Raw genomic sequence first — 15,771 nt, 5'->3', positions numbered from 1 at the left:
GTTTCCTTAATCTCACGCTACCTACTCAAGTTTTCCTTGCCTTGAGGTTAGACCACACACTGTCCGCCCCCTGCCTATTGCACCCAATCATCTCCCCTAGGCTACAAACTGAGCGAGTAGGGAAATGGCGGGGCCCGTTAACGGCTTGGGGGCGAAGGGATGCGGGGCAGAGAAAGGGACCTTCCAGCGAGGGCTCCTCGCCGGAGCAATCTCCTCTGCGCCCGCCAGAAGGCGCCGCGGCGCTCGCCTTCCCCGCGCAGAGCCGGAGCCTCTGCCGCATCCACCCCGGGAGCGGCGCTGCGGTGTGCGAGCCGGGCGGGGGCCTGAGCCCTCCGCTGCCTGCGAGGGCGACTCGGTGCCAGGGCTCCCCGCGGCTTTGTTGCTGGGGCTGGGGCGCGGCGGATCTACGATTCAGTTCTCCCAGGCAGGAAACGACCCGAACCGCCCCCACGCCGCGGTCTACAAAGCCCCGGAGTCCGCAGGCGGGAGGAGTCGGATCCCCCACACTGTCAGGCTCCCGCCCAGCTCCCGCATCAGGCCGTCCCCGGCCTCATGAGGACCCCCCGGCCGGGGCGGAGAGCCGGGCGCCGCCCGGACCGCGATCTGGCCGCGGCCTTAGAGCGTTAGCCAGGTCAGTGCGCTGGCACGTCCGTCAGCGGGCAAGCTGTGGGCAGGAGCGGCGGCGTCCCCGTGGCGCACCGAGGCCACCCGAGGGTCACCGCGGCCGGGTACCCGCGGGCGCGAGCGCGGTGCCGTGCTGCCCCTGACAGGCCAGGTGTAGACCCGCCCCTCCGCAGGACCCCAGCCCGGTGGATGCTCGTGGGGGTGGCGATGGGGTGGGGGTGGGGGTGGGGCCCCCGAGGGCCATGCGCCCAAGGTGTGGCGGGTCCCGATGCTGGGGCCTCGGGTCTATGGGGAAACTCAGATGTGACAGAAAAGCGGAAGAGAGGAGGCCAGGAGACCCCAGCGTGGGGCATGAAGGAAGGCATGTGAGCCGTGCGGACAGGAGATGGGTGGCCTCGGAAACCTGCGCAGCCCTCCTAAGCAGAGAAATCAAGAGCCCCAGCCCTCACCTTCCCTCGGCCCCTGATCACCTCTCATCTCCCCCCCCCCCCCATCTCAGGATGCGGCTGGGCCGCCGGGCCCTCTATGCGCTAGTTCTGCTGCTCGCCTGCGCCTCGCTGGTGCTCCTGTACGCCAGAACTCGAGACGCGCCCAGGCTCCCGAACCCTCTGGCGTTGTGGTCGCCCCCACAAGGTCCCCCAAAGCTCGATCTGCTAGACCTTGCCCCTGAGCCCCGCTACGCACACATCCCGGTCAGGATCAAGGAGCAAGTAGTGGGGTGAGTGCTGACCCGGGCGAGGTGGCGACAGAGCACAGCATGCCGGGGTGGGGGTGCCTGAAGCTTTTGTTTCCTCCAGTGCTGGGCTCAGGGTCCAGCTGCTTTCTGCTGACTGGTGGGTGCAGTAAGCGGGAGGTGGAGAGGGTGACCGAGGCTTAAACTGGGGCGGAGGGGGGCAAGACGGCAAATCTCTCCTGAACCTTGTCACCGCCACTGGGGTGGGGAAGAGTGCAGGCAGCGGAGCACCCAGCGACAGCCAGCTTCTTGATTTAGACTTGAGATTATGGAAGGGTTCCTGAGTGGCGGCTAGGTAGACGTCCCAGGAACTGGCCCTACTCCACACCTCTATAAAGCCCGGATACACGGGATGAGCTGTCTGGTCTGTGGTCCCCTCTTGTGGGCTGTTTGAAGAGCAGTGTTTAAGGGGGAAAGATACCAGATGGGAAGAGTTGAGGGATCCAAGTGTGGGGGTGCTATGGGTTTTTTGAGGTCAGTGGAGCTGGGCAGCGGAACTCTGAAGACCCTTTCTCCTCGCTTCAGGCTGCTGACTCAGAATAACTGCAGTTGTGGATCCAGGGGAGGGAGCTTTGCCTTCCCGTTCCAGAGACAGGCTCGAGTCATTGACCTCACTAAAGCCTTTGACGCTGAGGAGCTGAAGGCTGTTTCTGTCGCCAGGGAGCAGGAATACCAGGCCTTCCTTGCAAGGTACCAGTGAGAAGCCTTCCCCAGGGTGGGGGCAGCGGTGCTCATTAGTGACCCCTTGGGATGAGAGATCTCTCTTTGTCTTTTGTCCCTCCCTCTCCACCGCAGAAGCCAGTCCCTGACTGACCAGATACTCATAGCCCCAGCCAACTCCCCCTTACAGTATCCCCTGCAGGGTGTGGAGGTTCAGCCTCTCAGGAGCATCCTGGTGCCAGGTAAGGAAGGAAGGTCCGGGAGTGAGCCAGGTTAGAAGTCTGGATGAAGGAGAGTGAGGGGGGAATGGGGTGAAAGGTGAAGATCCCTGAGAAGGGAGCTTAGGCAGGAGGTATGGACAGAAGGGACTCTAGGGTTGCCGCGAATTTCAGAAAACCTGAGAAGTTTGTGGATAGGAATCTGAACAAGGGCTTGTGGGATAGGCAGGACAAGCCATGGAAGAAATGTCTCTTGGATGGGAAGGAGTTAAAAAAAAAAAGCAGTCCCTCTAGGGTATTTTGTACTAGGCCTCGGCAGGAGAGATGGCATGAAGCAGTGCATGGTGGGAAGAGGAGAAAAAATGAGAAAGAACGTAGGTCTGTCTGTGTGATTTTGATTCCTCATCCTTCCCCCCAGGGCTAAGTCTGCAGGAAGCTGCTGCCCAGGAGGTGTATCAGGTGAGAGGAAACAGCAAAGAGGCCAGGTGGGCACGGAGGGGGACAGATCCACCCAGAGAGATGCGGGGATCGAAAGAGCAAGAGCTGGAGTTGGGGTCCTAACCCTGCTCTCTCCCACTCTGCCAGGTGAACCTGATTGCTTCCCTAGGCACCTGGGATGTGGCAGGGGACGTGGAAGGCGTGACTCTCACTGGAGAGGGACAGCCGAATCTCACCCTTACCAGCCCAGGCCTGGATAGACTCAACCGGCAGCTACAACTGGTCACTTACAGCAGTCGAAGCTACCAGGCCAACACAGCAGACACAGGTACGAGGCCTGGGTGAGGCAGGGGCGGGCTGAAAGAACAGAAGGAACCCAATCTGAAGAAAGCCAACGATAGAGGATGTGGGAGGGCTTGGGGCCAGTGGCTACAATGGTCGAGAATGTAGCAAGTGGGCCAGTCGTGCCAGGGATGAGAGAAGGAGCCTTTGTTTATCTGGGGCCAGAACAGGCCAGTGGGAAACCAGAGCCTTGGGCGTGTTCCCGCTTCAGTTCTCCAATCCAGCCCTGAGCCTCCAGGAAGTGACCTCTTCCTGGAGCCTGAGGACTCAGGCATCCAGTCGCAACCTTCAGCAAGGTGCACTGCCCACATAGGTTTCTAGCCCAACACTTACCTTGCCAGGCTCCTTTTCTCTTCCTGCTTTTCTCCAAAGTTTGATTTACTGCGTTTCCTCCTACCTTGGGGCCTTTGTATCTGCCATCCTCTCTGCCTAGAATGTTCTTCCCTAACTGGCTCCTTCTGGACATTTGCCTCTGTGCTCAAATGACTCCGCTTTCCTTAAGGCAGTTTTCCTGACCTCAGTTTCTACTTAATGCCAATACTGCCACATTAGACTTTCTTGTTTACTTAACCTAAAGCCAGGATGATTACATCCTCGTAGCGTTGCCGTTGCACAATACGGGCATTTTACTTTTCTATGCCTCTCATTTCCTGTACGAGGAATTTATGTAATGGCTATCACATTGATTAAATGGCTTCATCAATTTAGAACACATTTTCAATTGTTTTGTTTTGTTTTTGAAGCCATCTCATTTCACGTAACTTTGGCTGGCCTCAAACTCGTTATTCAGCCGACTTTGACTCCCGGCCCTCGAGCTTCTACCTCCCAAGTTCCAGGATTACAGGTGTGTGCCACCACACCAACTGACAGAATTTAAAGCTGCGTAGCACAGAGTGATGTATAGTGGTCCATGCCTGCAGGCGTACTGCTTGGGAAGCAACGGTAGGAGGGTAGAAAGTTCAAGGGTAGCCTAGGCTACACACACCCACGTGCCCCCCCCCCACACTATATATATGTATATATATATACATATATATATATTACATGTAGAAAATTTTAGTAAAGATTAACTTTTTTAAACAGTTAGCTTTTGTTAGACATGGTAATGCTCACCTATAATCCCAGCCCTCTGGGATCTGAGGCAGGTAGGAGAATTGCCTCAGTGTTGAAGGCAGCCTAGGCTGTGCAGCAAGTACCGAGCCAGTCAGGGCTTCATAAGCAGGACCCAGCCCTTTCAAGAAGCCAAATGGGAAAAAAAAAAAAAAAGGAAAAAGAACGGAGGAAGGAAGGAAAGAAGAGAAGAAAAGAGAAGTTCCATTGCCTTTGTTCCATCTCCTAAACTGTCAACTTCCGGCTCAGTCTCAGTGGGTAGTGTGCTTGTCTGGCGTGCATGAGACCATGGGTTCAGTCCCCAGTATGGTGCAGAACTCTATAGGATGTCTCATTAGGAGACACTGTAGGTGATAACACCTGTAATCTTATTCAAGAGGCAGAGGTCATCCCGTGGGAGAAAAATAGGGCTGGGAATATAAACTTGGTGGCAGAGTGCTTTGGAGCATGTGTTAGGCTCTAAATTCAATTCCCATCACCACAGAACAACAAACCACAGGTTCCACAGAAGTCAGAACTGTATGCTCGTGCCTACCAAGGTCTGGAAAGGCAGAACACAGACTAGGAATTTAAATATTGGTTTGCTGAAAAGAGAATGTTCTTCTAGCCTTAAGGGCCCAATTCCACGTCCTTTCTTCCCAGTCCGGTTCTCCACCAAGGGACACGAAGCTGCCTTCACCATCCGCATAAGATATCCTCCCCAACCCCGGCTGTACCCACCTTCATCTGTACCCCAGGGAGGTGAGGCTCGCGGGATTAGGGAAGTAAAGAAGGGTTAGCCCTGGGAGGGGCTGCTTTCCCATTTCTCTCTCCCATCCCCCCCTTTCTGCACCCAACCCTGCATCTTGCTTTCAGCTCAGTACAACATCAGTGCTCTGGTTACCATCGCCACTAAGACCTTTCTTCGTTATGAGCGTCTACGGACACTCATTGCCAGCATCCGACGCTTTTACCCCACCGTTACCATAATCATCGCTGACGACAGCGACAAACCGGAGCGCATTAGCGACCCCCACGTGGAGCACTATTTCATGCCCTTCGGCAAGGTGCGCGGCCTGCAGAGCTGAACCCGGGCACCAGAGGACTCTGGGAAAGGGGCGTGCCCTCAGTCTGCAGCTTGCAGGGTAGTGATTGAGGACCACCTGCCTCAGAAACAAGTGTATGCCTATTGTAAGAGATCCCGGATCTGGAATTTTGGCTAGCTCATTCGTTCTGCATTCTTGAAATGGTGCTTAATACCTATAATAATAGAATAAATTGGTAGATGCACGATGAAATTAAATGTGTTTCAAGATCCTTCCCCAAAAGATTCAAGATCTTTAAAAAGAGTGGTGGGAACCTGCGGGTTTTTTGTTTGTTTTTTTTTTTTTTACAACTTAAATTCCTCCAGTCATGCGTAAGCACTCAAAAGTCTAGAGAAGGGCACGGGCTGTTTCGAGGGTCAGGGGAGAGGAAGAAAGACGGCAGAGTTTCCCTGCTTCTACAGACTCCCCAAGCACAATACAACTCTCCTAGGGCTGGTTCGCAGGTCGGAACCTGGCGGTGTCCCAAGTAACCACCAAATACGTGCTGTGGGTGGACGACGACTTTGTCTTCACAGCGCGCACGCGGCTGGAGAAGCTTGTGGACGTGCTGGAGAGAACGCCCCTGGACCTGGTAGGGAGGGGCGCGGAATGTGGGGTGGGAGCGCGGTGCGTCCTCGGGTGAGCCAGTCTGGGGGACAGTCCTGGGTCCTGTGGTGCTGACGCCTACAGGGCGAGGGCGGGGCGGGGCGGGGGCGCTGATAGGAAGAACCTTACTCTGGGAGACCTGGTCCTCACTGGAGCATCCTCTCACCCCCGGCAGGTTGGGGGCGCCGTGCGGGAGATCTCGGGTTTCTCTACCACCTACCGGCAGCTGCTGAGTGTGGAGCCGGGCGCCCCAGGCCTTGGGGACTGCCTTCGGCATAAACGTGGTTTCCACCACGAGCTCGTTGGCTTCCCAAACTGCGTGGTCACCGACGGCGTGGTCAACTTCTTCCTAGCGCGCACAGACAAAGTGCGCGAGGTGGGCTTTGACCCGCGCCTCAACCGGGTGGCACATCTGGGTGAGTGGCGCCGCCTCCTGGCGAGGCCTGGGAAGGACCCGGTGCAGCTCTGACGGGGCGCCAAGCTGCCACTCCGCAGCACCCACTCTCCTCCCCCCTCCCGGTGAATGCTAGAGCAGTTTGGGGGTGGGGAGGAGCTGTGTTACTGGGGTCTGCACCTGAGCTTAAAAAAAAAAAAAAAAACACTGGAAACTTCCTCCTCTGCCTGACATCCCGTGTACAGCTTAGACAACACAGCAGCTGGTCGGCCTTGAACTTCCCTTCCACTGCCAAGGCCACCCTTATCGCTGGCTGCTTCCCCGGATCCAGACCTACTCAGAGGAGTGAATCCAGTGTTTATTGAAGTGAACCCCACTTTACACAAGACTTAAAGAGACCGAAAGCCGCTAAAGCGTCCTTAGCAACCGAGTTTTCGCACAGCCACCCTTTGAGCCATAGAATTCGGTTCTCCCTAGGAACTGGCTTTTTACACCCTCAGGAGACTTAACCGTGTGCTCTCCCCACCCTCACCCCAGAATTCTTCCTGGACGGACTTGGTTCCCTTCGTGTTGGCTCCTGCTCTGATATTGTTGTGGATCATGCCTCGAAGGTGAAACTACCGTGGGTGTCAAAGGATGCGCAGGCAGACACTTACGCCCGCTACCGGTACCCGGGATCGCTGGACCAGAGTCAGGTGGCCAAACATCGTCTGCTCTTCTTCAAGCACAGGCTACAGTGCATGACCGCTGAGTGACAGCTGACTGGGTCCTCCCACTGTCAGGCTGGGCCTGCCTCCTGGTCCCTTCCAGGAATTCCCAACAACCCCTCCAACTCCTGACCCCTGAACCCCTGTCCATCAACCTGATCCCTAATAGGGGCTTGTCCTGGTGACAACCCTTCCTTTCTGTGAGTGACCAGAGGCCTGATGGAGCCATAACCTTCCCCACAGCCAGTGCCAAGTCCTCCCCCCAACCCCATTCCTATGGGGCAGGAAATGGGGGGATTCACTTTCCAAGTGCCAAAGAGCCCAGAAGGACTCTAAGACCCTCAAGTGGAAACAACTCTCGCCTCCTGAGGGGGCAGGGAAACTCCCAATGTGCAACCCCAGGGACACGCACCCCCACCCCAGCTCCGGATCCAGCACCGTGTGTCCCAGCTTCAACATACCCCACAGGGAGCACTGTGACCGTTGTGTGGAGCTGGTGAACACATGGTGAACGCCATTTTCCTTGTGTCTCTCCAGTACTTGGGGCATGGTGGGGCTTGGGAGGAGAACTGGAGAGTTGCACAGGCAGGCACTTCATGCGCTGCAGACACTCTCGGCTTCATTTTATTGGTTGTATTGGGGTGGGGGCTCAGGGGCCATGGCCTTCCTCACACACATACTGTTGGCACCTCTCATACTCCAAGTGACCTTGGTCAGACCCACACTGTACAAATCTTTGGACCAGTGGGCTTCTGGGGGAAGAAAAGAGACAGTTGAGGAATATTTGTTATAGCCGTCCGTCCATCTCTGAGACTTGGTGTGCTGGGAGCATCTCAGCCCTTTGGAGACCTTAGTCTTCACCATTGGTGAAGGGTGCCCACACTCCCTAACTTATTTGTTTGTTTGTTTGTTTGTTTGTTTTTCAAGACAAAGTCTTTCTATGTATCCCTGGCTGTTCTGGAACTCCCTGTGTAGAGCAGGCTGGTCTCAAACTCATAGAAATCCTCCTGCCTCTGTGTGCTGCGGGATTAAGGGTATGCCCCCCCCACCACCTTTCAATGCTAGTCAGTTTCTCCCTGCTTCCTTCATGAGCTTCCTCCATCCCTTCTCGGCATCCCTCCTCCCAGGCGGTCATCATTCAGCCAGCCCTCCCTCCCCAGCCAGCACCTCCTGGCTCCTGCCTCACCAGTCTCTCCAGTGCATGTGCGGCCGCATCCTGGACACTCACAAAGAGTTGTTCTGGGCTCATTCTCTCCAGGAGTCCTGCTTGGGTCAAGGTCTCCAGCACCAAGGCTGTGTGGGAAAGGTGTCAGGTGCTGGGACCCCCAATCCTTTCCACAAGTGTCCAGCCACAGTCCTCCCTTCCCCCCCACCCCTGTATCCTTCACGTCACACACCATTGCACTGAGCCAAGAGGAGACAGATCCCAGCATCCTGGCATCGCCTGGTGAGCTGCAGGAACCAGACAGAGGGGTTAAAACCCAAATTAAGGGCATGTGTGGCATGACAGGGAGTTTTTCCTTAGCTTCCCTGCTCCCTCACCTGCACCACTTCCCTGGCCCCTGCAGCATCCGCAAAGCTGATGCCGCTGAAGTCTAGGATCACCACTCTGATGGGCTCAGCACCTAAGATGGAAGAAGGCAGGAGCATCCAGACACCTGTGTGGCTCACGACCAAATCTCCCTCTTTTCATCCCATCTCACCTTTGCCAGGTAGACTACCCAGCTGTGGAGACTGCTATAAACAGAGAACAACAATGTCACCACCTCCAAGTCACAGGCACCAACTTGCAATCTCAAGACATACTAGGCTCCCAACCCTAGAGGGTCCACACTCCCCCTTGACCAAAGTCCTCACCTTGCCTCTTTCTCCAAGCCCCAGACGCCACTCCAAGATGTGGCGGAACTGCCCACGGGTTGCGAAGTAGAGTGGTGTTGGATAGCTCAGGATGCAGAGGCCTGGAACCTGGAGGAGCTGAAGGGTAAGAGAGTCAGGAGCGTCCTGTGAATCCATCCTCCCTTCTTTGGCTGCTGTCCACCCACCTTATGGCTCTCTCTCAGTGGCCTGTAGAGCTCGGTCCCCTCAGCCAATCCAAGTGCCAGGCACTGCACCCTGGGGAAGAAGCTAGTGTCAGAGTCCCAGCCTCGCCTGGCTTGGCGGTAGTCACCCCCAGAGTTCCTATCTTCCTCCCCTCATTTCAACTCCACCCATCTCTATGCTCACCTCTGAGTGCGGTAGACCACTGTCATCATAGAGACGACCACGCCCACAGCCAGGCCCAGGTCCACATTCAGGGTCACTACTGCCACCCATGTGACCATCCACACAGCCTGAAGGATATGGGTATGAAGAAACACAGGCTCATGGACAAACCCGAGTAAGGATGACCCAGGAGAAAGGAGGCATGGCAGAGGGAGGGGCTTACTAAGAAGGGCTTACACACCAAATACAATAATGTCAGACCCTGCATGATTAGGCGGTCTGGACTGGGGATGTAGTACAGTGGTAGGGAGCTCTGCCAATATTCATGGGGTTCTGGGTCTAATCTTCAGAACCATCAAAAAAGTGCCCAAACACTCCGGTCCTTTTCCTATTCTCTAACATATGCACGAGGTCTGTGTGTTGGAGGGTGTATGGGTTAAAGAACTTAGGACCAGAATGATCAGCTTTGTCCCAGGGCAGAAGCCCGGGATGCTGGGGAGTGGCAACCTGGGGCAATGCCATTTCTCACAAAGTCCACGCGGCTGATGTGCCATAGCTGCGGCAGCTCCTGCATCTGGAAGAACATCTGGCGCATGCTGGAGATATTGATGCAAGCCAGGACAGCCTTGAGACAGAGAAGAGGCCTTTGTCCAAAGGCTCTGGAACTCAGCCAGCTCCACTCAAGCACACGGTGTCTCTTTTCCTCCCTACCTTGGGAAGATAGTAGAAGAAGGGCCCCAGCCACAAGAGCACTGCCAGGAGAACTATGCAGGAGAAGAGGCCAGCCAGCTGCAGGGAAAGAATGAGCTGACAAGGGAGGAAGGGAAACCTCCATCCCCACCTGTGTGGGAGCTGGTCTCCCTACCCAGCCTGTCTCGTGTCCTTCAGATGTCTCCCTCCTCCCAAACCTCCTTCCACACACATGCCCTGCTCACCACCCTCTTGATGTTCTGCCAGTCACACTTAGCCCCTCCCCCCAGTTAAATGCCTTTCATTTGCCGATCGCTCCCAGGTGTGTGCAGGTCGGCCTCACTACTGAAGCGCATCTCCATCTTAAAAGGTCCTCTTGGTGCTGATAACAAGCAGGCTAGTCATCTGCTTAGGTACCAACAAGTAATTACGGAAAACAAAAAAACTAGGGGAAGAATCACGTGGTGCAATATCTCTTTTTTAGGGGTCCTTATTGAAAATGTCAGAATTTTATATCCTACATTTATAGGTGTGTGTGTCTGTGTAAGGACAACACACCTGTGTCCCGGTTCTTATAGACAATGACACTGGGTGTCTTTCTCTGTAACTGCTCTGCCACACTGAGGCAGGGTCTCTCAGTTGAACCCAGAGCTCATTGATGCCCAGGGCACCCCATCCCCTGGCTCTCTTCAGGACAGGTTGCCATGCCCATGGAGCTGGGGATTTGAACTCCTGCCCTCATGCTTCTGTGGCGAGCACTTTATCCACTGAGCCATCTCCCCATCCAGACAGTCTTGAATTCCAGGTCCCTCTGCTTTAGTTAGCCTTCCTAGTTTCTAGAATTCTGGGTATGTAATACAACACACACATATACATATATGTATACATATACATGTATCTATATACATGCACACATAAATGTACACACACAGACATAGGTTTTTTTTAAAAGCTGCATTTACTTATGTATAGTGTTCTCTCTGCATTGTATGCCATGGGCCAGAAGAGGGCACCAGATCTCATTACAGATGGTTGTGAGCCATCATGTGGTTGCTGAGAATTGAACTCACCCCATATATTGGGTTTTTTGAGATAGGGTTTCTCTGTGTAACAGCTCTGGACCAACCAATCTGGCCTCGAACACACAGAGATCCGCCTGCCTCTGCCTCCCGAGTGCTGGGATCAAACACGTGCCCCACCTTGAGGCACATTGTTCTATTAACTAATCTGAGGCGCCATAGCGTTCGTCAGTGCTTACAGCCTGCAGCGGTCCTTATGGAACTTCATTATTGTCTAATCCCCCTCCTTATAATCCCCTCTCTCACTCCCACTCTCTAATATATAGATGCTATTGGGGTGTTTCCCCACCTTCTGCTGCCATCCCTGCCTGAAAATCCCACCTTTTCCCCCTCACCCAAGGGGTCCCTCTTACCTGTGTGTTCCCACCAGCATCCACTAATAAGCTGGTTGTAGCCAGTGTGGCCGAGTTGGGAAAGCAAGAGAAGAGAGAAGAAATGAGGTTGGAGACACCATGGGCCAAGAGTTCCTAGAAGGATGCCGTGAAGTCAGGAGGGGAAATGCACAGGCATGGAAGAACACGGCTAAGGGGTCATTTCTGGAAAAGGCCGGCATCCAGAGTCACACCTGGTTGGGGTCAATGGTGTAGCTGTACTTGTCTGCATAGATGGAGGCCAGGGAGGTAGACACGGCAAAAGTAACCAAGGCAATGGGCAGCGAGTCGGCCAGTATCCTGGGCAGCTCGTCCAGGGTGGGGAAGAGCAGCTGGGGGAACCTAGGGAGGGAAGGATCCATGCTAAGGAGGGGTTGGTTGTTACGGGAAAACTGAGTAGGAAAAGCAAAACTGGAATGGGGCAGGACAAGGGAGGGTGTCTGTGGGGGGAGAGGAAGAGGTGTCTTTTCTCTCTCTTACCCTCCGGGCAATACTCCCACTACCTGGACGTTGTATCTTGTGTCCAGGGAAGAGGCAAAACACAGCACAGAGGCCAGAAGCACCTAAGGAAAATAGCACATTAGAGCCTAGAAAGAGACAGGGCCTTTGGCAGAGTCTAGAAGAACCTCAGCCTGAAAGAGAATCCCAGTGTGGGTCTGGGTGGTCTTAGCTGGTGAGGCCACAGAATGTTCGGAATGGATGCCTAACAACCCTATCTCACCTACAGTGAAAGAAGAGGTGTAGTGTTTGCCTGGAGAGATAGGGAGACAAAGGATCTAAGAGGAGGCCCTTTGGGAGAGAGGGACACAAAAGATCCACTTGAGCCGTTCTAAGTCTGAGTTACCTGTGGAAAGCGCTGACATCATTTACACAGGAAGAGAGTTATCTGGGTGGGCAGTGAAAGGAAGATACAGTGGATCAGAACGAGAGGCAGGTGAGGAGAACAGAGAGAGTGCAATGGGAAGGAAGCAGACAGTGCAAAGAGGCCCGGAGCGAGCTAGACCGGGGAAGAGGAACAGTACAGACGAGCAGTTCTGGTGGGTCAATTGGTCTGGAAAACTCTTGGAAAGTCCAAGTGTCAACAGGACATCTTGCTTGTGTAACTTCTGTGTATCCCACAAGGGGGCGGTAGCCTCTAGATCCTGCTGGCCGGGTAAGTGGGGACACAGCAGGGGGCAGGGACCTAGGATGGCCCTCACCATGACAACTTCTCCTGGGATCGGAGTGGGTAGCCTGTCCCGGAATCTCACGTTCAGTTCCTTGACCGGCACTAGCAACGCCAGGCTGAGCGCTGAGATGGTCAGTTCTGCAGGACTGCTCCGGGCCAGGGCGGTGAGCACCGCAGCCAGCGTCTGCAGGCAGGAACCACGAGCAAGGCTGGGTGCCAGTGTTAACTGGCTCCGCCGGATTCAACACCAACCCGCTAGACCCGAGCAGCTCTTCTCCCCAGCGCCCTCACGCAGCACCGTGGTTCCTGACACTCTTTTCCTGCTGCATGCCATTTTTCCACCATCCACTCCTCCCCTTTCGAGTTGTCCCTTTCCCGTGACTCTTTTTCCACTCTCACCTTGAAGAGAGAAAAGCAGCCGATCTGGCGTGGGAGAGACAAACCCAAGAGGCTTGGTAGCTGGGACACCAGCACGTGTAGCGCGGCCCCGCTGGTTAGCGCCTTGACCACAGGCTCGGATAAAAAGGTAGACAGGACCCCAAGCTGCAGAGCGAACATCGCTAGCTGTGGAGAAGGTGGGGTGGGAAGGGACTGGTGTGCTATCGCCAACAGACCAGCCAGCTTCCCCACTGCACATCCGCCACGCGGGACTTGAACCCGATGCGTGTTCCTACCCATTCCCTCACCCCCCACCCTCAGGCCCAATTGTTGTTTCTTGTTCTCTTCGGTGGATCCATCCCCTAGGGTCACTACTGGGTGCTCCCTTACCATCAGCGCCCCACTCCCGAAGGCCACAGCAGCTGCCGCCCCAACTCTCCGAGCTTCCAATTGCTCCCTTTCAATTTCACTGAGGTTCCCCGCGAGGGGATCGGGCACCAGCCGCTCGACAACAGAGCCGGTCATGAGACTGAGGACTGCGAAGGTTCCTACAGCCGTGGGGTCAGACGCAGAGGTTAGCAGTGGTACAGCCTGGGGTAGAGCAGCAGCGCAGAATCCCGCAGTTCTAGAGCCTAGGGTGCTGCTGTCTGATCCACTCTCTCAGAAGGTGAAGATCTTGGGATCATGGGCTGGTACTGCAGCCGGGAACCGGTAGGCAGGGAGGAAAAGTGTGTGCCCTTTGGCAAAACGTGCCTCCTCTGCAGGCTCTCAGCGGACTGTGCGCTTCTTTTCCTTCAAGGCCAAATATAACCAAATTTCACAGGGACAAGGAGATTCGTGTAAACTCCCGCCTCTGTATCCACTCCAGCAAGCTTGGGATGTGGGGGGAGTGTTGGGGTGGGAGTGGGAGTCAGAGTTTGTGCAAAGAGCCTGGGAATGGGATGGGGATATCCAAAAAGGGATGGCGGCAAGTAGGTGAGGGAAGGTGGCAGGGGGAATAGAGCCCCAAAGCTTTCAAGTGGCAGTCTTGCCAAGGTATGTTTGGCTCACGCCTTTAATACCAATCAGAGGGAGGCAGAGGCAGGCAGATCTCTGAGTTCGAGATCACCTGGTCTCTAGGTAGCCTCAGACCAGCAAAGACTGTACAGTGAGACTCTGCCACCACCACGCCCCCCTCCCCAGCTTCAAACCTCTGACTATTTTCATCTTAAAGAGAAGTCATGTCTGGCCACTCACCAGTGGACAGGTGTCTCCCAGTGCCCAGCAAACTGTAGATGAGGACCGGAAAGAAAGAAGTGTACAGTCCAAACACGGGGGGCACCGAGGTCAGGAGGGCAAAAGCCATGCCTAAGGGGAAGAAGAAGAAAAAGTATGTGCAGCGGGCGGTGGGGGATGCCTATAGCCTCCAGGTACTGCCCTTTCCCACACTCTTGGATTGGCATCGGATACTATAAATCAGGACACCCGAGGGAACTGAGAGGTTAATGTGCCTCAGTGGGAGGTCGTGAGGCTGACAAGGTCACAGATCCTTGCCCACGTCCTGGGTGGCAGGCTTTGTGCCTCTCTTCAGTTCTCTGAGGCGGAACAGAGTCCAAGATGTCTCACAGGATTGCACAGATGAGGTCCGCCAGGGGTGGGAATATGATGGAGTCCCACAGTCCTACCTCAAATTCCCCTCTCTTACCCGGCAGGGATACTAACCCACCACCTCACTGCTCAATTCTCAGCTCCCCACAGCTTGGAACCCCAATAGGCTGTAGTTGGGGCCTCTCACCCTGGGGCACGTGCACAACGCCCACGGTCACTCCAGCCACCGCATCTCCTAGCAGCCACGCTCGCCAGCGGTAATGGGGCAGCCAGCGCAGCGGAGGCAGCCGTGCCTGCAGCACGCGCCACGCCCCCGGCCCTGAACAGCAGCCAGCTCGCCTCCTCCACAACCCGCACAGCCAGGGTAAGCGGGGCTCGGTTGGTACTTCCGGCTCCTCTGCGCCCCCGTAAAGCTCCTGGAACCGGGCGTGGGTGAGAGGTTCCCTGAACCTAGAGCTCAGCGGAGACTTCAGGTCAGCAACCTCTCCCGGACCTGAGCAGGTCCCAGAGACAAGTGACCCACTCATTTTGTCCTTGCCCCCCCGCAGCATCTCCCGGTCTTAAATACTCTTCTGCGCCCCCCACCCCACCCCCGCTAGTCCTGAGCCCGCCTCCACAAAGCAGGGTCCAATCCGGACCTGTAGAGAGTACTTTCTGGAGTACCTCCTTGGGTCAGGCTTGGGTGGAAAAAGTCCCTGTGTTAGGCGCCTCCTCAGACATCCTTAGCCGGATCTGACTGCCTGGAAGCCTGGGGGCCTGCTATGAGGAACGGTAGAGAGATAAGAGACCACAGCCACTTCCAATGGTCCTCGCCTCTTCAGCAAGGGCCCTTTCCACACTGGCACTTTGAGCAAAGCTACCTGGTTTCTTTGGGTCAATGGTCTTTCCCTGAGCCCCTGCACACTCGCACGGCTGGAATACAATGTTCATCGCCAGTTGGAGTTCCCCACCCAAATCCCTTTCCTCATATGGCAAACTGACCCTAAGGAACGGGTTTTACAACGAGAAAGCAGGTCTTATAGGCCAATATTCAGTGAGCAAGGACAGAGACAGAACCACCCAGCTCTCTGCTAGGGGTGGTTGGACCTGGCTTAGAGGAAATAATGAACTAGTAAGAGATGTTTATGCTGTTTCTTAGGTGCAGCAAAGCCCTGAAATACCATTCCTTACATCCAGTTTTATTCTCAAAGCAGGCATTCAACAGTACATGTTTAAATTAAGGGCATGGCTCTTGCTGCTGGCATGGCTGTCCCCAGCTGTTTTGACTGCGCCATTGTAACTGGCATCGGTGGACCCGGCTGTCCCAGGAGCTCATGCACCCCTGTGGTCTCTGAAGAGACACAAAAGTTCTGAGCCCCAAATTCCTGTTTTCTGTCATCCCTCCCCAATTCAAAGAAATT

At 55.2% G+C, this 15,771-nt stretch overlaps 2 protein-coding genes across 2 annotated transcripts; one reads left to right on the top strand and one right to left on the bottom strand.

The window, feature by feature from the left end:
• Nucleotides 1-514: 514 nt before the first annotated feature.
• On the top strand, nucleotides 515-7,300 carry B4galnt1 (beta-1,4-N-acetyl-galactosaminyltransferase 1). The gene is made up of 11 exons (XM_038314947.1): nucleotides 515-631; nucleotides 1,124-1,342; nucleotides 1,883-2,047; nucleotides 2,153-2,259; nucleotides 2,654-2,694; nucleotides 2,821-3,001; nucleotides 4,768-4,866; nucleotides 4,981-5,171; nucleotides 5,641-5,781; nucleotides 5,971-6,211; nucleotides 6,727-7,300. Exons 2-11 carry the CDS (start codon nucleotides 1,125-1,127, stop codon nucleotides 6,942-6,944), a joined length of 1,602 nt encoding a protein of 533 aa, XP_038170875.1. The 5' UTR covers nucleotides 515-631; nucleotide 1,124; the 3' UTR covers nucleotides 6,945-7,300.
• A 204-nt stretch (nucleotides 7,301-7,504) lies between these two features.
• On the bottom strand, nucleotides 7,505-14,922 carry LOC119803575 (solute carrier family 26 member 10-like). Its single transcript, XM_038314966.1, has 18 exons — nucleotides 14,559-14,922; nucleotides 14,021-14,131; nucleotides 13,175-13,332; nucleotides 12,806-12,970; nucleotides 12,438-12,590; nucleotides 11,719-11,801; nucleotides 11,433-11,580; nucleotides 11,221-11,334; nucleotides 9,810-9,887; nucleotides 9,628-9,723; nucleotides 9,120-9,226; nucleotides 8,939-9,008; nucleotides 8,754-8,870; nucleotides 8,600-8,633; nucleotides 8,439-8,521; nucleotides 8,294-8,348; nucleotides 8,083-8,189; nucleotides 7,505-7,648 (listed from the first exon to the last, which is right to left on the bottom strand). The coding sequence occupies exons 1-18, from the start codon at nucleotides 14,920-14,922 to the stop codon at nucleotides 7,610-7,612; spliced, it is 2,082 nt and encodes a 693-aa protein (XP_038170894.1). The 3' UTR covers nucleotides 7,505-7,609.
• Nucleotides 14,923-15,771: the final 849 nt, after the last annotated feature.

This window comes from Arvicola amphibius, chromosome 17 (assembly GCF_903992535.2).
Source record: "Arvicola amphibius chromosome 17, mArvAmp1.2, whole genome shotgun sequence".
NCBI lineage: Eukaryota > Metazoa > Chordata > Mammalia > Rodentia > Cricetidae > Arvicola > Arvicola amphibius.
The sequence above is the reverse complement of the archived record's forward strand: the minus strand, read 5'-3'. Positions and strand labels throughout refer to the sequence as shown.

Excerpts from the sequence above, each read along its gene's own strand:
- LOC119803575 (XM_038314966.1), bottom strand. The coding sequence starts at position 14,922 with ATGCTGCGGGGGGGCAAGGACAAAATGAGTGGGTCACTTGTCTCTGGG. Across the intron at positions 14,132-14,558 it reads CGTTGTGCACGTGCCCCAGG|GCATGGCTTTTGCCCTCCTG; the intron begins GTGAGAGGCCCC and ends TCTTCCCCTTAG. Across the intron at positions 8,190-8,293 it reads CCTCTTGGCTCAGTGCAATG|CCTTGGTGCTGGAGACCTTG; the intron begins GTGTGTGACGTG and ends TTTCCCACACAG.
- B4galnt1 (XM_038314947.1), top strand. The coding sequence starts at position 1,125 with ATGCGGCTGGGCCGCCGGGCCCTCTATGCGCTAGTTCTGCTGCTCGCC. Across the intron at positions 2,695-2,820 it reads CTGCCCAGGAGGTGTATCAG|GTGAACCTGATTGCTTCCCT; the intron begins GTGAGAGGAAAC and ends CCACTCTGCCAG. Across the intron at positions 5,172-5,640 it reads ATTTCATGCCCTTCGGCAAG|GGCTGGTTCGCAGGTCGGAA; the intron begins GTGCGCGGCCTG and ends CAACTCTCCTAG.